This window comes from Leuciscus leuciscus, assembly GCF_965113295.1.
Source record: "Leuciscus leuciscus genome assembly, chromosome: 9".
Classification (NCBI taxonomy): Eukaryota; Metazoa; Chordata; class Actinopteri; order Cypriniformes; family Leuciscidae; genus Leuciscus; species Leuciscus leuciscus.
Window position 1 is genome coordinate 36,872,407 of NC_138733.1, and position 25,437 is coordinate 36,897,843.

The following is a 25,437-nucleotide window of genomic DNA, read 5'->3' on the forward strand; positions in this document are numbered from 1 at the left end:
TAAATATTAATTTATTTGTATTATTCCAAGCATATGACACTTTAGTTACAGCAGACAATCATGTGACTGACCACTTGAGCAGCGGGTTCGTGGGATTACAAAACTCACTCCTCCACCGTCAATAAATCGCCATCAGAATGCATGGGTTTATCACTGAGATGCCATGCAAATTTAGTTTTACAGACGTCCACGTGAGAAACAATTACCGTCTAAATAGGGCTTAAGACAAATAATTCTCGGCAGCCATCTTTGAAACTGGCAGCTATTTCAGTCATGCACTCCTATCTCTTTGAAACATCAAATTGGAGATGGCGGTCTAGTGGGTTAAACCACTGAACTGGTAAATTGAAGGTTGCTGGTTTGATCCCAGCAGTCACCACCAGTGTGTCCTTGAGCAAGACACTTTACTCCACGTTGTTCCAGGGGGATTGTCCCTGTAATAAGTGCACTGTAAGTCGCTTTGGATAAAAGCGTCTGCCAAATGCATAAATGTAAATGTAAATTCTTCAAAGCTGTTCACCAAACTTACCATAAAATTTCATATTTGAAATCACCAATGATATCTGACAGCAATTGTCTCATAAATGTTGTTTCTAAACACTCAAATCATGACAAAAAACTGCATTTTTCCCATTCATAGTAGTATGAGTGCACCATCTTTGTTTAGCTAAAGTCTAAACAAGCTAACCATGTGCTGAGTCCGAAATCGAATACTTCCCTACTATGTAATATTCGAAAAACAGTACAGCAACAGAGCAGTATGTACGAATACATAGTGTTGGATAAACAGCAGGCATGAGATTCTGAAGTGCGCATTCGATGGACACTTTACCATCCCATAAGGCCATGGGAGAGGATTTATGAATGACAGTGAAGCGACACAATTGACGGTGTAGGTCACATGACAGTAACAACATGGCAGATGTAGTACGTCCAAATATCATTTGTACTACACTAGGGTTGGGAATCGAAACAATTCTGGAATCGAAAACTTGAGGTCAAGAATCGGATACTTGTTTTAAAATTAAAATTTCAATTCCTCTTATAGATTCCTTGTGAGCATTTCAATATAACTTTAAACCAATCAAGCACGAGAAAATTCACTCGTTCTTGACTGAATAACGTCTGTAAAGCAATTTGTAATGTATATTTTATTTATAAAGTGCAGTGTTATTTACATTTGATTACAGTTTCTGTACCCGAAAATCTTAAAACACTTTATTTCAATCTTATATTTGTTCAGTTGTTTCTTTTGTTGCGATTGCTAATTTTTTTATTTGTTCTTTTTTAATTACTGAGTGTTTACTTGTCTTTAATAATGCTTGACATTTATATTAGTTAGGCTAGGTGTTTTTCTATGGTATTTTTAAACCACAGGCATGCGTTCCTTGTATAAGTGTTATTTAGCCTGTTGAATTTTGCTCATTATATTCAGCTACAATTAAATGTTTTGCAATAAGACTAAATGTGAGCAACCTTTTTGGAATCGAAATTCGGAATCGATAAGCAGAATCAAAATCTTATTCAAACAATAACCAACCCTATACTGGCCATCCAGCACTAAAGTTGAAGATCCCTGGTTTATATAGTATAGCTAGTATTGAGAATTTATATTTAACATGCAATTTTGATTGTATCATTTACTGTCATCATCCTGTTTTTGTGTAGCTGTTATGGAAGGAGGCACAGACATACCCTCTCTTCTCATTGCTGGGGGAGATGGAGGGTCACATGTTCGAGTGTGTGAACCAGGCAGCAGTTCACGAGGAGCTGGAGGACGAGAGCAGGCGACTATGCGACGTGCGACCGTTCCTGCCTGTCCTCAAACTGATCACACGCAACTGTGGACGTGCAGAACGCCTACTCGACTCTAAGATCGGAGTCCTCATTGGCAAAGGTGACACATATGCACTTAATCACATGTGTAATGAGAGCTATACTTTTAGCTTATATCCATTAGATTTGGATTTTTCAGTGACCCTTTCTGCAGTTTACATTTGTTACCCCAGTGGGTAACAACAAGCAAATGTCTTTTTTTTTTTTATTATTATTATGAGAGGATCACTGAATCATTCAACTCAAACAATTTGGTCAAAAACTGTGATTAATTCAGGAATAAACTATCACTAAATCTTGCTCAAAGGCATGCAACAGTTGTTTTTTAGGGAAAAAATTGTTTGCAGACCAAAAATAGACCAAGCAACTAGCAATATTGTGTCTTAAATGCACATTACTTCATATTCACTTTTTTACTGAACTGATATTATTTGAACTGAAAATTACACACTCACAATTGAGCTGTTCAAAATATCAGGACTGTGTGATGACCTATGGCACAACAACTTGAAACAACAACACTCTTGCTTTTGTCTTACAGATTTAAAAAAAAAAATGTGTTAATACCTCAAATTTTTTATATTTAGGTTTTTTTATGTACAACATGTAATACATATATATATATATATATATATATATATATATATCAATGTGCTTTGTTTAAAAAAAATATTGGCAATAAAAATGAGAACACTAGAGTCGGGCATTGTTTGAATTGAACTAGTAGTATAATCAGTATTTAAAGGGAGACATGAAATTTGCCTTGATGATTTGACAAATCAGCTCTTTGTACCATTAAAACATCCTAATGGTTTCATAGCTTAGGTGCGCTCCATTCGACCGTAAGTGGACTGCGAAGTGGACTTTCACAGGGTATTTCGCCATCTTAAGTGAGATTCCAATCCAAAGGGAACGAACATGTTCAGTTCGAAGGGCACTGCAAACGGCGCAGGGAATAAGGGAACATCGATACATCAATGTGTAATCAAACCAACTGTCATTGTGCACCGCATCACCAGTCTGAACTAACCATAGAGCAGAGCCGTTGGAAGAGATTTTAAATAAAAATTTCTAACGGCTCTGATTTTACGTATGCATTTGAGTATTCATAAATATTGTTATTATTATACAAACTAGAGTAGGCTATTTATGAATGGTTGGGGTGATGAATGTTACATTTCCATAGTCTATTGTATGAATATCTACACAAATTAAAAGTGTTGAGAAGCAACTGAGGCGCAGTAATTATTTTTTATTTTTTATTTATTTACCTCAGGAATGTTTGCTAATTGCTATGCAGCTGCGCGTGGGAAAGAAAACGCACGAGATGAGACCTCTACAATTATTACGATTATATTAAGAGCACATTTATATATAGATAACCAAATCAAAAATTATTTTCATATTGAATGTCCGTTACAGTACAGCTTATGTTTAGTCATGAAGTAGTCTAATAAACTAATACAATGCTTCGATTTTTATTTATTAGATAGGATGCGATGAAGTAATGTGTTTTGTATATATAGGCCTATTATATGATTTTAAATTTGAAAGTAAAGTCAATATTTATTTAAGTTATATCATAATCTGCGCGACCCCGTTGTTGCCTTTCTTTGATGACGTTGCAGTGCATTCCAGATGAGCGATTATTGTCAGCGAAGCCCACTTCAACTGATGGACCGTGTTTAGGGAGTAGGGGGCAGTGAACACTGCGTAGGGGACCCTGTCGAATGGAACGCACCTTTAGACACAGACGGATACTCATACATCATCGCACCATAGGCCCCGCCCACTGGCGTTCAGTCGCTTAACGGCTGACATTTGGCCTACACTGGATGTGAGCGTCACGTCTAAAACAAACAGAAGCCATTATAATCAGTGACGCTGTCTACACTGGATACAGTTTACAGATGTGTGTTCAGATTCAAGTCTGTCGACAACATAACAGGACAAATGAAGAGTGAAAGAACGTTCGCTTCGATTCCAGTTAAACTGTTTGTTTGCGTCTCTGTACAGACTTCAGAAGGATCCTAGCATTGGAAACAAGTGGATGGTTTAGTTTAATGGTGTCCTGGATCACGTCTAGCTAGAGTGCGGTGATACTGTTTCCTATGCAGTGATGTTAGCCAATCATAACAGTCGAGTTTACTGACAAGCCTTAAAGTAAACCGCCCCGTAAAAAACGAATCGTTTCTGACAGAGTGAAGGTTGAAAATAAGTTTTTCCGCATTAATATTTGGGGGGGTTTTTTTGTCCAAAAAAACTTTATTAATCTGAAGGAACACATAAAAAAATACAAAATCCATGTCATAACCCCTTTAATGATTAATGATCAATAATCAATGATTATACATTTCTGAGTGTATTATAGACTTGAAGTGAACTGAGAAAAGCATATGTAGGTTATTTCAATTATCACATTTTCTGTTTCACACATGTATGAAGTTTGTAATGTGTATCTGTTAATCTTTGGCACACACTTTTGGTGGCAGCAATTGTGCTTGAGACTCAGCAGAGGCAGATTTGAAAGTGATGCTGATTGTATGTTTATGTGAATGTACATATTATTCATAATAAGACTATGATGAGATGCCAGGCACAGCCCGCGAGGCTTATGTACTCACACACTCTAATTCCCTTACTCATTCACTGGCTCTGAAACAAACACACACACACACAATATGGGCAATATCTCTTAGTGGAGAGGATCAAATGAATTTTTAATGCTCTTTAAATGTCATCATGTGTGTTATCTGGAAGCCATTTGAAACCTTTCCCTCAGAGCTCTGTTTCGCGACAAAACACACTGATGTCATTCAACAGGAACAGACACTCATTAAAGGAGTAGTTCAGTCAGAAATTAAAATTGTCATTATTTCAACGTTATTTAAATGAAACTTTAATTTTGCTGATTTTTTTTTTTAGTGAAACAAAAAAGGATAAATCTTGTATTTTTTTTCAATTAAATTACATATTAGTCCATACGCCTAGGCCCAGTTTCAGACAGGGCTTAGATTAAGCCAGGATTAGGCCATAGTTCAATTAGGCTTTTATAAACATGCCTTATCTTGAGACAAAACAATGGCACTGACATATTTTAAGATATATCCGTGCAAGTTACTTTCAGCTCAAACATGTACTTTAGTCTGAGACTAAGCCTTGTCTGTGAAACTGGGCACTAGTGTTCTATACACAGACCGTTGCATAGCTTCACAACTCGCAACACACACTGTTTACTGTTTCTTTGACTTATCACACATTGTTTTTACTCTTTTATAAAACTTAAAAAAGGCTTGATTTTGGACCAGTGTTAAAGTGTGCATGTTTTTGAAGCAGAAATTCACAGCATCATATATGCATAAAAGTTAAAACAACATTGTATCTGTGACGGAGTGATTCACATGATTTTAAATCAGATTCTATGTTATTCATTGCATAAACAAATTGTCTGCCGTGGATGTTGTTGAAATTGTGAGAGTGTAAAGTCACTGAACGTTATGCCACATGGCACAGGTCTTCACGAGTTGGACGCCCTGCAAGACCAGGAAGTGAAGGACTTTCGCTCCAAAATGAAGCGAATCAGCGAAGAGAAAATGCACCAAATGCAGATGATGTCGTGGGGGGAGTGGCTTCGGAGCTGTTACTCCCCTCAGCTGGAGACAGGGTTATTGGAGAATTTGATTGACAAGCATGAGGGCGTAATCAAAATTACCATGCACTACGACCAGTCACAGGTGTGTGGTGTTATTTTAGTACATGGTATGTTGCATATGTCTCTACCATGAAATGAATGATCAGTCTTATCCTTGTATTTCTTTCTCTCTGTGTAGGACACAGCTAGCCTGAAAGTGTCATTGCATTGTTCAGTATCTGAACTAATGGACCAGGCTCTCAAGAAATGGCAAACCACTCATGGCCCAGAGGAAGACATTGGTTCCCGGAGTGATTATGTGCTGCGTGTCAGCGGCAAACTGGAGTTCCTGTTTGAAGATTACCCTCTTAATCAGTACAAAGTAAGATTCAATGGCAGAAATGGCTTTGAGGGGTCAAACTGTATTTTCTAAGGTTCATTGTTGTTAATATAAGTACAGTACAGCACATTACATACCGTTTTTAGAGCAACGTGCAGTTTAAAATCTCATGTATTTTGCTCCTCTTCATTCATTTGATGATTTTGATAATTCAGTTGATAATTCATCATCATGCAATTTCAAACCTCTATGATTTGTATTACCCCCCAACACACACACACACACACACATATATATATTGTGTGTGTACTGGTTTGACCTACATTGAGGACCAAATTATAGTGTGGTGTGTATTCAGGTTTCAGGCCATGCCCCCTACATTATGAGGACATGCCATCATAATTCAAATCGCTAAATAAACAAAAAAAAATTGTTAAAAGTAAAAATTAAGTTTAGGGGTAGGGTACACACACGTGTTTGACCCACTGATCTATATAAATGACGTTTAGTGGTTTTACCTCGTAATATTTAATCCAAAGATTAACATGCCTTAACAAAATGAATGGGGTCAATAGAGTGGTGCAGGTAAATTTGTAGGCCAAAATGCGGAAAGGAGTTAGCATTTTAGCACGGGACTCAATGGGTTTTTTGATTGGGGTTTTGGTTAAATGGCTGAAATAAGGTCTGAGGTGAACACAAGCTCAAGACACTTTCACGTTTTATTCTACGAGTGATTTTTCTAAAGCTCTGACATGTCTTAAAAGAGGCAGTTGCTAACAAGTGGCTGAATGGGACTAAAGAGGCTGTGGGGAAGCCTCTCAGGTAAACTTAGTCCGCTTACAAACTATTCTAACTCAAACGTTCTGGGAAATTGATTTTAGATAAAAACTGAAAGAGCTGTTGGAAGCTTAACGATTGTGACGTTGAAGTTGTGGGACAGTGGTGTAGTTCGTCTATAGCCTACCTTTAGTTTTTTACTTCTGGCGACTGCATTTTAGCCTGACTACGTCAGACTTCGTACTTCCGCTCAATTTCATTTCGCTTCTGTACTCAGTCTGAGACAGCGTCATAGCTTTCCGTTTTCCTCCGGCCTGAAAACAGCCGGGCCAATCAACGAACAGAGGGCGGGCTGAGAGCCGTGACGTAGACGCTGATTGTACCGTGGATGCATAGATTTACTTCACATAATCTGCAGAAGTCGTTCACAGCCATGTTCACTCCGGTGTTTCGCTCGATGGTTTTTGTTTTCGCATCATATGTGTGTTTACAGTGGAAGTTAGATGCGGCTGAGCATGCGCATAACACACGCCATAACCAAACATTATGTGATTGGCTTACGGGTAACCAATGATTTTAAACTTCAGACAAGCGCCCCCCCGCGAGAGAGAAAACACTTCTCTATTATGCCATTCTAGACTCTGTCTACGAAGCAAAGCGAAGTAGCAGAGTTTGGTATTACCAGGCTAACTGCATTTAGGCTTCAAACAAAAAATTGTTCATCTGTGATAATTATCTTGATGGTGCAAATCTCATGAACTTCTGTTGATCACAGAGCTTGTTTTAAGCGATAATCCAAAAGCCTATGGAAAAATCGTATTGGGTTTTTGTCTAGGTGTGATGCGAACCGCCAGCTGGCCTACAAAGTGACGTCAAACCTGCACCACTCTATAGCCCAGGTGACAAGTGTGCTATTCTCCAAGCCTTCTGGAGCTATAAATAAAAAATAATTAAATAATTGGCTATTCACTGAAAATATAGCTAAAAAATATTTGTGTGAACTTTATTACTTTACATAAAGTGGAGCTTTAAAAACATTGTCAGTAATCACAAGTAATGATTATTATACTTGGATTGGGTTCTCCATAAAATTCACCATGCATCAAATGAACCCAGGGAGCTTCAGTGTAGATTAGCCTTTTTACTATGGAAAAACAATTAAAAAGAACACCGCTAGTGAAATGTGTCTAACTGGTAGGTCATGTTCAGACATCAAACAAAAGAGTGTGTGCTTTACTTTAAATGTTGTGTGCATAATAGTTCAGTTCCATCATGAGCGATCGGTCACAGCAGTCCATTAAAGATCATAAGTGCCATGTTGTTCCAGGAAATACATAAAAACTCAAACCATGCAGACACAGTTATCAGAAATCATTTTACAACTTACAAAAAAAGTAGCAGTATTATTTCGGTCAAGTCACCTTTATTTATAAAGCGCTTTTTACAGTACAGATTGTTTCAAAGCAGGTTTACAGTGATAACAGGAAAATAATGCAACATAAGTGTCACAGTTCAGCTTAAGTAAGTTCAGTGATGGTTCATTTTTGTTGTAAAAAAGTTATTTAGTTCATATATATATATATATATATATATATATATATATATATATATATATATATATATATATATAGCCGCTCTGGAGAAAACCGCAATGTCATCGTCCAGCTCAGTTCAGTTCTCATATAATGGTGTCAATGCAGACAGATCAATAATATTGTTGAATATTAACATGGCAGTATCATGGAATTCTTTTAGGTACTTGGTGCCTCAGTAGGATAGAAGTATGATCTATATTTTCTGTATGAAAACACTAATCTAAATGTTTGTTTGTGTGTGTGTGTAGTACATTAGGGCTTGTTTGTTGGCAAATGAGAACCCTCATCTGACAATGGTTCACTGTAGCGTTGTGAAGGCCATGTTTGAGAAGGAGATCAGCACCATTGGATCAGTGCTTGCTCGGAAGTGTTCGAACCCTCCTCTACCACTGCCTCCGAAGAAGAGACAGCCGACGGTAAGGACACTGAGTGTCTGTGTGTCCTGCACTTCTGTAATCAAAGGTCGTCTTCATTTGTGCCGCTAGCACCAAACAGCACCGCAAAAATAAAAAATACATTTAAACGGGTTTTCCAAACACTCCTATTGCATCTCCACCTCGCATCTCATCTGCCGTTGTTCAAACAAGCAGGCGGTCCCACCCCAAACTCACGCCAATCGTTGAGCAGAAGTTGACAAGTTGGACTCCTCAAACAAATAGAGCATTGTTTCAAAAGCGCCATAGGGTCACAGTGTTTACACTATTCACTAAATCTAACTACGAATGAGATGCTTGTAGTTCTTTTTGCACATTTAACTGGAATAAGAGAAAGTAAAGGCAATTAGCTGAATCATTTGAATACATTTATCTCAGCAGGTGTTGTGTAAATGCATGTGCATACAGACAGAGTAGGAAACATCAAACTTGGTGTTTTTTTTGTTTTTTTTTGCTGTGCAGCTCCTTTACAGTATTGTGATACTTGTTCATTGGCTGGTGTGTTTTAGCTGCCGTGTGGATGAGTAGTGTTTTCTGTCTGACAGATATATCATATAAATCGTGGTCATGTGTAACGTCCAGTGTACATTATAGTTTGTTTCCTTCACACACAGTTTTGGGCCAGTGAGTTTCAAAAATGTGTTCCAGGAAGTGAGTCAGGCATGTGTGTGTTAGCACTGATCATGTGAGTTATTTTGCAGATGTCAGAGTGCTGACCATGTCAAAACTGCTGCTGTTAAACCAAAACCCATAAGGGGAATGTTTATGTGCATTTGTGTGAGAGTGTATGTTCACGTGAATTTGTGTCTTTGAGGTCACAGTGTCAAATGTATAGCAAATTGGTCTTGTGCTCTTAGTCTGAAACTAAACTGAGACCTTCAAAAAAAGGGACTAAAGTCCCTAAGTCAAGCACTACAACACTACTACTATGTACTAACCTACCCTTAAAATTACCTTATTTTAAATTTCCTTATACTTAACCCACCATTAAACCTACCCATACTACCAAACCTGTATCTTACATTTCGTGTATCCCTCTTCAATAGCAGTAAGTGTGTTTTGTGATGCATGTATTAACAGCATTGCAATACTTGATTCAGCATTTCACACAATAAATACATAGTACCTAACAATTTTTTGGATGCAAGTACACAGTAGTTAAAGACAGCTAATATAAAGTGTGACTGCAAATTGTATAGTGATTTAAACTTAAGCCACACTTAATGTCTAAATGTCATTGCATTAGACAAAATAAATATCAAACCAAGAACCATATGCAAAGAAATGTTGCAAGAGTGAACTTTTAAAAAATGCAGCCATTTTAGGGGATGCCAGGTCATCAAGTTCATACACGTGTCCCAGGAGAGAAACCACATATATAATTCATCACATTAACTGTGGTTGCGTTCCATTGGCGTTTGACTGCCAAAACATGTCCGACATTTTGATGTTAAAACCTATTTGAGACAATTACTTGTGTAAAATGTTTTGCCTGAAAAACTTGAAATTAATGCTAATTTTGTTACACTTTAATACAGTGTAACCATAATTTTCATAATTGATTGTCATAATTTACTTACATGCTCCTTTTATCTTTCTCTCTCCGCAGCAGTTACATACGTGTGTTTGGAAGGTCCATTCTTTGTTCAAAATTAATCTTGTGAAAGGTAACAAGGTGAACGCTGACGATGCTGCGAAGGTAAATACTGTCAACACCTCTGAATTTAGCATGATCTCACTAACACTAACCTTTATCTGCCTCCTGCTGGCCCACAATCAGTATTACATTACAATTAAAACCTGTTTATTTGAAGGTGCAGTTTGTTCCATTCCAAAGTAATGACTATTTCCAAATTCCTAACATACAAAAGCAGACCTTTAGGGACAGTAAAGTGTAAAGTTCTTGCATGCAACCTTTTGCCTCAATCAGCAACACACATCCAGATGTCAGCAAGAAGAGTAGTCCCACTTCTAAACTTATTCAAATAAACAAGAACACACATTGTTTTACTGAAGAATTGTGAGTGAGTGTTTCACCAAAAATACATTATACTTAAAATATACATAATTACTGCTTTTAAACCTTGCCTGCTTGGCATTCCATTGCAATTAAGTTAATACCTAGCATATTTCTTTAATCTGATCTTTACTTCATCATATGTTGATCTAAAATTACCCTTTACTTTTTAACAAACCTTTATACCAATGCAAAATACATTTTCAGTCTGACAATTACACAAAGCAATCAAAGCACTAACAATAATGTCAGTCAAGTCAAGTCACCTTTATGTATGTAGCGCTTTATACAATACAGATTGTTTCAAAGCAGCTTTACAGTGATAACAGGAAAATTATGATTCAGTGATGCAAATGGTTTCAATTCTGTGGTAAAGCAGCTCTAAACAGACAATAGTAAACATTTATTATTCAGCTGAAGTCAGTTCAGTGTAATAACTTCAATAACTGTGTAAAGATGATCAATATGAAGTGAGTTCAATTCATCTATAAAGCAGTTCTGCGGAAAACAGTGATGTCATCGTCAGCTCAGTTCAGTTCTCATCCAATAGCGTCAGTGCAGTCAAATCAGTAATATTGCTGAATATTATTCAGTCAGACAAATCTGTCATTGTCAATTACCTGGATAAGAGCAGCATTTGCACATACATTTGAATAATCTAATCCAAAAACAGTTGCATGTCATTTGTGTAACTTGTGTGCGTGTAGATCCAGGTTCGAGCGGGGCTGTTTCACGGTACGGAGATGTTGTGCAAGACCGCGGTCAGCAGTGAGAGCAGCAGTCGATCTGAACATGTGTGGAACAAAACGCTGGAGTTCGACATCGCTGTTTGCGACCTGCCGCGGATGGCCCGCCTCTGTTTCGCCATCTACGCGGTTATGGACAAAGTGAAGAAACAGAGATCCACCAAGAACCCCCAGAGCAAATACCAGACTATCCGCAAGGCAGGGAAAGTGGTGAGATTAACACACACACAAACTTTATTCATAGCACACATTCTTAAGCAATCGCAAACCAGTCCTCGAATTTACTTTTCCAAAGGGTAATGGATGGTTACCAAAACAATAATTGGGGATCCAAGTCTATTTTTTATCCCCCACCCCTCAATTTGAGCACTGTCACATACACTATAGCCCCTTTCACACATACAGTCTTTACTGGTCAATTACTGGTAACAGATCATATGTGAACAGGACCTTTTCAAATATACCGGTAAATTTGTTCCGGCAATTTACCAGTAAGCGAAGTTCATTACCAGTAAATTACCGGTATATGCGCTGTGTGAACGCGGAATGAAGATTGCCTGTGTTTTGCACGTACGAGGCCAGAACGCACTGACGCAAGAAGTGATTTGGGCCAATCAGAAGCTCTGAGCCATTTATAAAAGTATGACGCAGATGACACGTTTACTCTGCACTGTTTGAAATAGCCCATTTTTTTTATTTACCGGTAAAGTCATTCTGCCAATTTTACGGTAATTTACCGGGATTGCTGTGTGAAAGGGGCTATTCATCAGGGGCTATTCAAAGGGGCTAGATCATCTGTTTTGTTTGTTTTATTTTCTGTCTAGCACTACCCAATAGCATGGGTGAACACGATGGTGTTTGACTACAGAGGGCAGCTGAAGACTGGGGACATTATCCTTCACTGCTGGTCCTCTTTCCCTGGTGAGAACACACACACACACATTCATAGGCGCCAAAAATGGCCGAGCACCCACGGAAAAACATGAGATATTCACCATTCATTTTAACCAATCAAAAAATCGATTGAGATTTTTCTTTTCTTATTGTTGGGTCTCACATCTGGTTTCGACGGGACAATACACACAATTCTACTGTAGATACTGTAGTTACAGCACAACAACCTGACACAAAAGCTTGTGCTTTTTTGTTTTTTGCATGATGATAAATTGCATTTTAAGTAATTAACTCCAAAATCATCAGGTATATCACCAAGAGAGCTACTCGTGACTACACTCATGGAAAGAATATGTGGTTTTGTTTAATTGGTAACCAGGGTTTGAAATGAACTTTTTCACTCACCGGCCAATTTGGCTACTAAGTTACCGGCCATTTAGAACTTCTATTAGCCAAAAAAAAAAAAGAGAGAGAGAGAGAGAGAAAAGAACCAGATTAATACATCACGGTTTATATATAAGCTTATACTGTATATAAGCTTACATAAATAAAATTTGGATTCCATACATTCATTTCTTATTCAAACCAAATCCTGTCATCCAGCATCTCCTCACAATACAGTATAAAGAGCATTAAAAAAAAATTTGAATGTTTGAAAATATCATTGTATTTTCTGTTAGCCAAATGCTTTTTAATCTTCACTATTGCTTCAATGCAAGTGAACAAATGTTATTTGTTACGTAGTGACTTGTATTTTCAAGTAAGCCAGATATATGTTGGTAATGTATTTGCAGTCCGTGCGTTTCTCTTCGTGAGACACAAATAACTTTTGTGTAATGAATTCATCAAGCACACCATCGTACGGAGGAAATACTCTCAGATTACTGGGGTGTGATTGTGACTATGGTTGTGTAAACTGCTGGGTAGTGTGTCACTGAGATGTGTCATAGGGTGTGTGTGTGTGTGTGTGTGTGTGTGTGTGTGTGTGTGTGTGTGTGTGTGTGTGTGTGTGTGTGTGTGTGCTTGTGTACTTGTACAACTATCTTTGTGAGGACCAGTTTGAGTTTTAGACCATTGGAGTGAGGACAAAGTGAGGACATTTTGGCCGGTCCTCACTTTCTGAGAGCCCTTTAAAGGCCTGTTTGAGGGTCAAGACTTGGTTTTAGGGATAAGGTTATAATTAGGTTAAGGGTAGGTTTAGGGTAAGGGTTCGGGTTCGGGTTAGGCACTTAGTTGTGATGGGTAAGGTTAGGGTAAGCAGCTAGAGATTGCATTGTGTCAATGAATGTCCTCATAAAGATAGATGTACAAGAATGTGTGTGTGTGTGTGTGTGTGTGTGTGTGTGTGTGTGTGTGTGTGTGTGTGTGTGTGTGTGTGTGTGTGTATGTGTGTGTGTGTGTGTGTGTGTGTGTGTGTGTGTGTGTGTGTGTGTAGAGTTAGAAAAACACTGTGTGAGCTATCAGTTCATCTGTGAGTAGTACTTCATTTTGTGGAAGGTTGTGCACTGATGTCTTGTAAAGGAAGGAAATGTGTTCAGGAAATGCCTTTTTTGTGTGTGTTGCAGATGAGCTGGAAGAGATGTTGAACCCTATTGGGACGATTCAGACCAATCCATACACGGAGAACGCCACAGAACTGCATATAAGCTTTCCTGAATACTCAACACAACCAGTTGTATTTCCCGCTTTTGACAAGGTATCCATATCTCACATATCATACTCACACATGTGAGCACGACTAATTAAACACATACTTAATACCAAAACATGTACACACGACTACTTGCACACATTATCTTCTGTACTCTGTAAAACCCAATATACAGTTTTTAGTGTGGATAACTAGTTTACTAGATATTACTAGCCTATAACCCCACAGAGCGTCCACTCAACATTTACTAAAAAAAAAAAAAAAAATAGCAGAGCCATCAGAAAATTGCCTGATTGGCATCTACACAATATTTTTGTCAAGAATTGCCCACTTAGACAACGCTTGTCTGACTCACATGTAAAGTGGAGTGTATTAGTTAATGAATCAGAGTTTTGTTAATACATGCTGTTCAGGAGCGCAAATACATACAGCAAATTTGCCTGTGAACGCTTTATATACAATTAAATATAGGTAGGTCTGAATCCGGGTGATCACTCCTAAAGATTTTATATATATCATCATATCGTCCAGCCCTAAAACTATTTTTTTGTCAGTGTTTATTTAAATTTGAAAAATTGCAGAAAATAAATGGTAAATATTTAATTGATGAATTGTCAATACAATATATAACAATACAATATATAGGGTATGATTTTACACCTAAATTCCAGTTGTTTCTGTGAACTGCAGCGATCTCAAAGCTCTTTCCCATTTTAAATGTGTTTTGAGTGTTTTTCGCGGCATTCACGCTGAAAACCAATGCTGCAGCTCAGTCTTTTTGCCACTCAGGGTGTGTAACTGCAGTCACTCCAGCCGACAGTGACGTCATGCACGTAACCTCTTCATAGTGTAGCTAAAGAGAAATATTCCTTTTTACTCGCAATTCCTGTCCTGCGGCAAAACATGATGACAGTTGCGTTTGAGACCATACGATTTTGAGTGCAACCTGGACGCAACACTGAGTGGTGGGATATTTTGCTAATAAAATGATTCTTTATAAATGTATAACTTTATTATGTCTTAACTCTTAGTATGTTTAACGCATGTGCAGTAAGGTGATTGTTTCGGGAATATTTTCAGCCTTTTATTCTCTTTTGGCTGAAAACTGAAAAACCATTTTATAAGTTACCAAAATGTAGCCAAAAATTGAGAGTTACCAAATGTTTCAAACAAAACTCTGCTTGAACCGAAAACACTGCACACTCGCACCATTTTTTGCATACATTAGTCAGTGAATGGTCATAACGTAATCTAACATTTGTCATGTTCTGATATTTTTCTTCCATAGATCCTGGAAAAAGCTGCAGAAATAGCAGGATCCAATGAAACCATGACAATGGTAAAATTGTGACATCCATAAACATTCAACATCTAAGGTTATATAATGTTTAAATAATGTCCCAGCTTCTTGTTTTCATGTAATTGTGGATTCTAGTTTTATCATTGATGTCATGCATTAATATCATAAGCTCCACATAAATACCATTTCTATGAGATGATCTTCCTAATGAGCTGAAATCCATGCGTGTAGGGTCGTGGGGGTAAGAAGTTTTACATCGAGCTGAAGGAGATCATGGAGAGGGATCCTCTCTCTCAGCTGTGTGAGAATGAGAAAGATCTGATCTGGACGCTTCGCTACGACTGCAGAGAAAACTTCCCTCAGTCTCTCCCCAAACTGCTGCTGTCTGTCAAATGGAGCAAACATGAAGACATGGCTCAGGTATACGCTCAAACATACACACGCTTACACATTCATTGAGGACATTTCATATTCAACAATATTATTGATCTGTCTAGTCAAGTCAAGTCATCTTCATTTATAGAGCGATTTTAACAATGTAGATTGTTCCAAAGCGGCTTTACAATGATAATAGGAAATTTAAGTAAAGTGTTTTGGCTTTAAAGCAGCTCTAGAATAAAGTTATTGTCCAGCTAAAGTTAGTTTTGCTTGATTCACTTCCGTCACAACGATCATTAGTTATTAACTTAGGGGCCGCTAACACGACACCGTTTTAACAGAAAACTCTTAAGTTCTTTCTGCGCAAACTTCAAAAATGCGAACCTGTGAGAGCGCTGATGGCGTGCACATGCGTATTACGAGTTCAGTCTATAGGGATGCATGTTTGAATATATATGTGCGCAGGCGTGTAGTCCTTCCCTACAAATCAACACACATAAAAACTACTTGTCTGGCCTTAAAATGTATAATATAGAATTTTTATTGCTTCCACGTAGCCATGCGAACCGGAATTATCCCGACAACGCTTTATCTGTAGAGAGGTAAAGGGAAGGGGGCCTTCACAGGGGAGAGACTAGTTGACATTTCAGGACTGCGTTGTTGTCGCGTCCAGGCTAGGTCCTTCATCAGATCTGGATACGGCCTGGATCCGGCAGACTGCAGTAAACCTCGGGATAAACAGAGAGACTAATATTAGCGTAGATGCCATTCTTCTTATGATGTAACGAGTACATCAGGATTTATGGGAAGTGTTCCCGGTTCCGTCTGACCTAATCTATGCAGCCTAACATTGAATTATATAAGTCTATAATGTGTTTTAGTCTAGCTTTGAACTGACAGAGTGTGTCTGCTTCCCGGACAATGTTATGAAGATTGTTCCAAAGTTTTGGTGCTAAATAGGAAAAGGATCTACCGCCAGCAGTCGATTTTGATATTCTAGGTATTATCAACTGGCCGGAATTTTGAGATCGCAATAGACGTGAAGGACTATAATGCGTTAAGAGCTCGCTCAAGTACTGTGGAGCTAAACCATTTAGTGCTTTGTAAGTAATCAGCAATATTTTAAAATGTATACAATGTTTAGTCATGAACGCATGGTCTACATTGACACCATTATATGAGAACTGAATTGAGCTGGACGATTACTTGAACTAAATTAATAACTTTTTTACAACAAAAATGAACCATTACTGAACTTACTTAAGCTGGACTGTGACGCTATTTTCTTCTAGAAACAAACTTTGTTGCATTATTTTCCTGTTATCACTGTAATTCTGCTTTGGAACAGCCTGTATTGTAAAAAGCGCTATATAAATAAAGGTGACTTGACTTGACATTCCCCTGTAGATGTGTTCGAACTCAAACAGTGTTTTTCTCTCTTGTACTGCAGTTACAGGCTTTGCTGCAGATTTGGCCCAAGCTAAGCCCTCGAGATGCTCTCGAACTCCTGGACTTCAACTACCCCGACCAGTATGTCAGAGAATTTGCAGTCATCTGCCTTCGAGATATGAGGTGAGCAGCCCACGCTGTCCTGGGAGCATGTCAAGGAAACCTCATGAGAAATGCGGAAACCCTGAATGTTTGTTCATGTGTGTGTGTTAGTGATGACGAGCTGTTGCAGTATTTGCTGCAGCTTGTGCAGGTGTTGCGCTATGAACCGTACTACGACTGCGCCCTCAGCCGGTTCCTCCTGGAGCGCGCTCAGACCAGCCGAAAAATAGGCCATTTCCTATTCTGGCATCTCAGGCAAGTGTGTACATGTGAAGAAGCCTGAATATGTCAATAATTCAGTTCACCTGGTTTTTCAGTATGCTTACGCAGAACTCAAGGTTATGATTGTGTGTGTGTTGTACATTACAGGTCTGAAATGTACATGCCAGCGGTATCGGTTCATTTCGCTCTGATTTTGGAAGCGTACTGCCGAGGCTGTATCCCACACATAGAAGTTCTCAAAAAACAGGTGCAACACTTTCATTCCAGCCTATTTAAGTATTTTCTGTTTCGGTCAGAGATAGCATTTGGTCTGTTTAAAATAAAATCAGATGGCAAAAATGTTAGAAAAAATACAATTGTAGACTTAGGGAGAATTTCTGCTTCATTGATCAAAACATTGCAGTTCTGATTTCTTTCCTTGGTGATACTTTTTTTCTAGAGTAGAATTTGATTTATTGAGATTGTGATTTTTTTTATGTGTTCAAATGTACCAGTTTTTGTTACGATTGAACATTGTGTCTATAAGTGCTGTGAAAATGTATACAAAGTTGGGTAACGCTTTACAATAAGGTTCATTAGTTAACAATAGTTAACTACATTAATTAGCATGAACTCATAATGAACTTGCAAGTAAATGTCCACTGAAGGCAAGTTTGAAGAACCCAAGTGCAGTATTTATTCCTCAAACATGATTAAACATAAAACAAAGGCATGGCATGAAACTCAAAACAGAAACATGAACATGGACGTGAAGCTTACCAATAGTGGTTACAGGAAACAATACTTGACCAAGACACATGGCAAACATGAGGGCTTAAAGACACAAGACTAATGACTAGACAAGGGACACCTGTGAACATAATCAAGACAATCAACCAATGACAACATGACACATTCACATGGGGAACACACATGGCAGGATCACATGACAAACATGAAACTAAACCAAAACATGACAGAACTGCACTTCTACAGCATTTATTAATCTTTGTTAATGTTAATTTCAACATTTACTAATACATTATTAATTTTGTTAACATTAGTTAATGCACTGTGAACTAACATGAACAAACAATGAATGACTGTATTTTTATTATAAATACAGTGGAAAAAAATTATTGCAAATGGTTAGTTCATGTTAGTTACCTAATGTTAACTAATGAAACCTTATTGTAAAGTGTTACCCAAAGTTGTATACTTTATATAAAGTTGTAGATACAGCAACAAAGGTTTATTAAGTCAAATTAAGTCAATTACAAATGAGCGGTTGTCATAAAAAGAGAGCAGACATTTAAAGTACTCCTATTGTGTGTGTTTTTTTTATATATAACCTCTCATGCAGTGTGTACTGCAATATAGCTGTTTGTGAAGGTAAAAGGTCTTCAAGTTTCAATGATCAAAGTGCACAACAAAAAAAGTAATTCCAGTCTTACTTTCTGTTACATACCTATGCAACTAACAATGTAACAAATTAGCATAATGCCAGCCTATGGTCTTCATTGGCTGCCTGCGAATGACGTCTACTTTGACGCGTCCTCAAATACTGTAGTTGCTGAGACTGGAAGAGTTTGATTCGTGTTGTCAACATGTCGAGAAGACACTGTTTTATGCGCTGGGAATCCACTTCAAAACGCTGGAATTGATTCGGAAAAAACTGCGCCATCGTTCGTATCGCTGTATATCAAGCGCTGAGAAAGATCCAGAGCTGAGATTCCGATATGGTAATAGGCGTTTGTTTTCCGACACGCTCTGTAAGCGGTTGACCAATCACAACAGACTGAGCCATCTGACCAATCAGAATAGACCAATCACAACAGACTGGACCATCTGACCAATCGTAGCAGAGTAGACCAATTACAAAAGACTGGGCCATCTGACCAATCAGAGAAGAGTAGACCAATCACAACAGACTGAGCCTTCTGACCAATCAGAGCAGAGTATACTCTTGGAAAGGAGGGGTTTAGAGCAACTGACTGATTATTTGAATAAACTATTTTCAGACTCTTATAGAAATGAGGTGATTTGCAATGTATATTATGAGAAAATAAGTGTTTTTTGACCTTGGATGCATGAAACCTATTGTAGGAGATCTTCAAAACAAAATTAGGAACCTTTAAAATAGCATAATAGAGGCACTTTAATAATTAGCATTATGAGGATTGAGTTAAAGCAACATGGCTAACATGTGCTGAACTATTAGTCACAGATAAAAAAATAAAAAAATGTGTTAAACGGAACCGTGTCAAAAATAACAAGTGCAAATGCAAGACATGGACAAACTGTGTCAGTGAAGAGGAACAGTACTTAACCGTTCAAAGTTTGCCAAAAATGACAGCTGGACATTTCAAAATCAAGGCAAAAGTATAGTGCTAAAGGTCAACTCTTCTGTGACACACTGTCAACAAAAGCTGTTACAAAACATCTGATGTTTAATGTACAGTTAAATCATTAAGATTTCCTTCTTCCGGCTCAAACCTGCCTGGAAGCTTCTAGTAATTTTGCAGACCTTTACTTACTGCGTGTAATGTGCTACATTTGCAACTATTGAGCGATTAAATGTAAATGTGTAAAAAAATAAAATAATAATAAAGTCAACAGCTTCCTGATTCTTACATCTAAATATCATTAAACATTTATGGACTTAAGTTCTAGAGTGCAAAGTGTACAGATGTGTCCAAGAGCAACCAAAGCAACATTTAAGAAACTATGCAGAGAAGTTGCTATGCTGCTGATATTTTTATCACATGACTTGTTTAGGCATCAAATTTATTCATTCAGGTCAATCGCACCTTATAGCGCTTTATACAATACAAATTATTTCAAAGCAGTGATAAAGAGAGAAACAATGATTTCGAGCTCTTTAAAGCAGCTCTAAAAAGACAATAGTGTCATTATTCAGTTGAAGTTCAGTTCAAAAACTGTGTAAAGATCATCAATTATGAAATGAGTTCAGTTCAGCTATAAAGCAGTTCTGGAGAAAACAGTGATATCATCGTCCAGCTCACACAATAGTGTCAGTGCAGTCGAGTCAATAATATTGTTGAATATTTAGTGTCCTGAACTAATCAAGCCAGAGTAACTCAGAATGGAGAAAAAAAATCATTAAATGCATTTGCATCATTGATTTTTGTGCATTTCTTATTTCTGAATAAAAGTATCCACTCTACATGCAAATGGAGTTTTTTTTATGCGCATTAGATTTTACTTGCATCTTGCTGTTTTCATTTTTTTGAGTGTGTGTTTATACAGTAAGTTAATAACTAATGATCTTTGCAATGGAAGTGAATCAATCAAAAACTAACTTTAGCTGGACAATAACTTTATCCTAGAGCTGCTGTAAAGCCAAAACAATCTGTTACTGTAATTTCCTATTATCACTGTGAAGCTGCTTTGAAACGATCTATATTGTTAAAAGCGCTATATAAATGAAGGTGACTTGACTTGACTTGTGATATCCCACAATGTGCATACAAATATTCAGTAGCTGGAAACCCAGCTGTTCCTCTTCACATTCAGAACGTTTTAAAGCAGTTTTGAAGGCAGGATTGTATGGCCATACGATTTGGAAATTAACATTATGATTATTTTGTAGGTTGAAGCTCTCAGTAAGCTGAAAGCAGTAAATGAGCTGATTAAACTGGCCACCATAAAAACCAAGACGAAACAAGCTCATCTTAAAGAGGCCATGATGACATGCCTTCGACAGACGGGATTCATCGAGACTCTGTCCGACCTGCATTCACCTCTCAACCCCAACTTATTGCTTGCTGGAGTCAAGTAAGATTTGTGTGTTTCGTTCACTGCAAGTTCACTGCACACCAGTTGAATTATATGGGGCGAATGAACTATATTAGTTGGTGAAGGAATTGTTTATTTTCAGTATTATTAAAGTAAACATGCATCAGCCTTTTTACTTCCACAATGATCAGGTTAAAGGAATAGTTCACTGAAAAATGTAAGTTTCTGTCATCATTTACTCACCCTTAAGTTGTTTCAAACCTGTATGAGTTTATTTCTTCTGTTGAATACCAAGGAAGTTATTTTGAGGAATGTGGGTAACCAAACAGTTGATGGACCCCATTGACTTCCATAGTACTTTTTTTTTCCTACTGTGGAAGTCAATATGGGGTCCATCAACTGTTTAGTTACTCAGATTCCTCAAAATATAATCTTTTGTGTGTGGAGTGCTGCGGTGTGACCAGGAAAGCACAACACACACTAACAGTTTCCAGTCACAAACAACCAGAGTCCCGATTGTGAACACAGGAAATCTCACAAAATCTCTTGCATCAAACAAACAATTTAAAGTAAACAAACATGGCGGACGACCGGCGAGAAGAAATGGCACTTATAGTGTATGGACTGCTTTTTACAGAAAATTCACGGGGGAAAAAAAGAAAAGTGGTTTGACTCTAGATGAAGTCGTGGAAACGGTGTGAACATGGACTTTACATGTCTTCCGTCAGCTCGCTTTCTGATTGGGTATTGTTTCGTTTCACGTGATAATCTCCAGAGCGTTTGTCCTCGGGGTGTAATATGTTGTAGTGTGTACCCAGCATTCTGAAAAGTTGTCTCTATGCATGACGGGTGGTTTGGGGAAGGAGTTGAGAAATATGTAGGGTTGGTGACGTCAGCTGAAAATTAAAATGGTTTCAAAGACTAATTTTGATGGAAGATTATATACAGTATACTGCAAAATACCATGGAAGCTTGTTTCCGCCACAGAATGAAAAATAAAAAAGGTAATTGCGAGTTTACATCTCACAATTCATCTCACAATTCATCTCACAATTAAAAAGTCAGAACTGTGAGATTTAAAGTCGCAATTGCAAGAAAAAAAGTCAGAATTGCGAGTTTATTTCTTGCAGTTCTGACTTTATATCACGCAATGTAAATTCGCAATTGTGAGACAAAAAGTCGCAATTATCTTTTACAATGTTTTATTCTGTGGTGAAAACAAGCTTCATTAAAATACTGCATACTAAGAAGAATTTTCTAACCAGCTTTTTTCTCCTCCTCTGCCAGTGTTGAGAGGTGCAAGTACATGGACTCTAAGATGAAACCTCTGTGGATAGTTTACAATAACAAGCTGTTGGGAGGAGACACAGTGGACATCATCTTCAAAAATGGAGATGGTGAGAGAGAGACGGCTCAGATGCGAGACACAAGGCTGTCACAGAATCACATTACAATACTTTTACAAATCTCTCTTTTTCAGACCTGAGGCAGGACATGTTGACTCTACAGATTTTGAGGTTGATGGATCTGCTATGGAAGGAGGCCAACCTGGACCTCAGGTAGAGAGTGTGTGTGTGTGTGTGTTGACTCTACAGATTTTGAGGTTGATGGATCTGCTATGGAAGGAGGCCAACCTGGACCTCAGGTAGAGTGTGTGTGTGTGTGTGTGTGTGTGTGTGTGTGTGTGTGTGTGTGTGTGTGTGTGTGTGTGTGTGTGTGTGTGTGTGTGTGTGTGTGTGTGTGTGTGTGTGTGTGTGTGTGTGTGTGTGTGTGTGTGTGTGTGCGAGTGTGAGTCAATCTTGAAACTAGATTTTGACAAGAACACTAAAGACCTCCTATTGTTGAACTGGGACGCCTGTCAACATTGGAAACAGCTCCCTCTAGTGTATCAGAGTGCTCTTAGGCCTTGTACACCCAATTTGGGAATTACAACTGCAACTGTTAAAGTCCTCATGAAATCAAAATTGACCCCATTTACTTTGTTAGCACACATTACTGGTCTTAGGGTGAACAATTAATCCGTGCAAGTTAAGTTCATCAAAGATTCTTGGAAAAAAAATTTTACATAACTGTTTTCAACATTGATATTAATAATAAACGTTTCTTGAGCAGCAAATCAGCTTCTTAGAATGATTTCTTAAGGATACTGACACTGAAGGCTGGAGTAATGATGCTGAAAATTCAGCTTTGATCACAGGAATAAATTACATTTTAAAATATAAAATATAATTATTATTTTTTATCAAATAAATGCAGCCTTGGTGAGCAGAAGAGACTTCTTTTAAAACATTACAAATCGTACCGATCCCAAACTTTTGAACGGCAGTGTATGTGCTAGATAACAATATAAAATACATAACTATATAGCTAGATCTGAAATCCAGAGGAGCTCTTGTATTATCGTTTTATATATCGCCCAGCCTTTATGGTATGGTATGGCTCTATGGTAAAGCACTAAGGCATTGTAGACAGTAGGACTTTCTCTAACGCTGCTTTGAAATTATGCATATTGTAAAAAGGTGCTATACAAATAAATTTGACTTGGCAAGTCTGATTGTCTTTCTCTATTTAGGCACATTTCCAAAAACTGACACTTGGAGCCTCCAAAAGCCTCCTTGGAAACCTTGGAAAAGCCTGATAGTTCCTTTTAAACGCACTACATCTACTTAATATTTTTGAAAATATTGCACGTAATTATTGTTAATAAAGTACTTTTTTAGTTCAGTCAAAAGTGAAAAATTGCACTCAAGCATTGAAAATACATAGTGTCATTGCAAAAACTTTTTGGGGAATAAAACCACTAAAACCAAATGGCTGTTTGCAAAGTATTTCTAAACGAATAAAAAATAATGACAACGATTCAGCTCTATTAATCCTTCGGCAAGTATGATCACACTGATTCATGTATAAGTATGAAACAGCTTCACAAACATCTTTTCTACAGAATTTGGATTATTATAATTTACATCATCTTAGGGCTTCCGTACTTTTCAGCCACACAGAATCATTATTTCTTTATTTATATCTCTAAAATAATCTCAGAAATACTAGGACAAAAGTTTTGGATATGAACACTGCTGTCTACGGTAGGGATCGAAATAGATAAAAACACCATTTGAAAGTAACTTGACAAAATTCAAATTAATTACTTTTTTTTTTTTTTATAGACTGCAGCAATTAAAAATATGAATTGCTGCAGTCTAAAAAACTGAATTAATTAGAATTTCGTCAAGTTTCGTTCAGAACCTCTAGTAAATTACATGTTATTCGTGATGAGAATCGTGATCTCTATTTAATTATTATTATTGTTTTAAATGTGACTCTCTATTTACGCAGAATCGTGCAGCTCTAATACACAGTAAATGTAAACCCATGGTAGACAAAGATGTCAGGCTTATGCACGGGAGGTTTAGGTGCTTCAACAGCTGTTTTTAAACAACTGCTTGATCCGGACTGTTATATACGTGTTTCCCTGAGAGAGCAGTTCTGGTGAAGAGAGACGGTGTCAAAATCTGTGCATGAGTTAAGACTGTTAACACTTTTTTTGTAGCATCTATAACGACTACAGTCGTCCAAAAGAGTGTGATGTTACTGAATTAAAACTAGTTGTTCAGTTTGGTTCTATACACATTACACACATTTGTATAAATGTGGTTCTCAATACCAAAACTACTGTATGTGTAAACATCAGGATTAAGCACAAGGAGGAACTGTATTGAGTTGCAGTTAATGGCTTTAGAGATGATTTCAAATTATGTTTTTTTTATGTCTCGTAGGATTGTGCCTTATGGTTGTCTGGCGACTGGAGATCGCTCTGGTCTGATTGAGGTCGTGTCTTCAGCTGATACCATCGCGAACATCCAGAAAACAAGCAGCAACATGGCCGCTGCTGCCGCCTTCAATAAAGACGCGCTACTGAACTGGCTCAAAGACAAGAACTCTGGGTGAGTTAGACCTGTCTACTTCTGACTTCTCTTATCAACAGTGTTTGATTATTTTAATACATTTGTTTTTCTTGATTCGAAAGCTTTTGGATATTAAAATTTGCACTGTTTCCCTCCCCATGATTTCCACAAAAATCATAAAAACCAATCATAAAAATTTCATTAAAAAAAATTTTAATAGCGCGGAATGTCACAGAATTTGGTAAATTTCGGGTGAATAAATTAAAAGTAGGGCTGTACTCGTAATCAAATCGTGATATAGATTAGAGGTCTGCTGGGCTTTAAACTGAAGGCCTGCACCCAAAGTTTAACCCGACCAAACCGGCACAGTTAAACCAAACAACAGCCGATGGACCGGAAGTCATTCATTTGCTATGGGGAGT

At 37.6% G+C, this 25,437-nt stretch overlaps 1 protein-coding gene and 2 long non-coding RNA genes across 4 annotated transcripts in view; 2 read left to right on the plus strand and 1 right to left on the minus strand.

The window, feature by feature from the left end:
* Positions 1-25,437, plus strand: part of pik3cb (phosphatidylinositol-4,5-bisphosphate 3-kinase, catalytic subunit beta) — a 68,272-nt gene that overhangs the window by 35,900 nt on the left and 6,935 nt on the right. For both annotated transcript variants that reach the window (XM_082180618.1, XM_082180617.1), the window contains exons 4-20: positions 1,669-1,897; positions 5,350-5,570; positions 5,667-5,849; positions 8,428-8,595; positions 10,223-10,312; positions 11,338-11,586; positions 12,201-12,297; positions 13,836-13,966; positions 15,210-15,260; positions 15,453-15,641; positions 17,050-17,171; positions 17,262-17,405; positions 17,520-17,619; positions 20,965-21,149; positions 22,398-22,507; positions 22,591-22,669; positions 24,887-25,054. In XM_082180618.1, the coding sequence (XP_082036744.1) occupies positions 1,669-1,897; positions 5,350-5,570; positions 5,667-5,849; positions 8,428-8,595; positions 10,223-10,312; positions 11,338-11,586; positions 12,201-12,297; positions 13,836-13,966; positions 15,210-15,260; positions 15,453-15,641; positions 17,050-17,171; positions 17,262-17,405; positions 17,520-17,619; positions 20,965-21,149; positions 22,398-22,507; positions 22,591-22,669; positions 24,887-25,054 (2,516 nt within the window). The remainder of the gene's footprint in view (positions 1-1,668; positions 1,898-5,349; positions 5,571-5,666; positions 5,850-8,427; positions 8,596-10,222; positions 10,313-11,337; positions 11,587-12,200; positions 12,298-13,835; positions 13,967-15,209; positions 15,261-15,452; positions 15,642-17,049; positions 17,172-17,261; positions 17,406-17,519; positions 17,620-20,964; positions 21,150-22,397; positions 22,508-22,590; positions 22,670-24,886; positions 25,055-25,437) is intronic.
* Positions 6,238-8,421, minus strand: LOC309506809. The gene is made up of 2 exons (XR_014208929.1): positions 6,697-8,421; positions 6,238-6,507 (listed from the first exon to the last, which is right to left on the minus strand). It is a non-coding gene; the product is annotated as an uncharacterized lncRNA (long non-coding RNA).
* Positions 17,627-20,821, plus strand: LOC309506806. The gene is made up of 2 exons (XR_014208925.1): positions 17,627-18,679; positions 19,059-20,821. It is a non-coding gene; the product is annotated as an uncharacterized lncRNA (long non-coding RNA).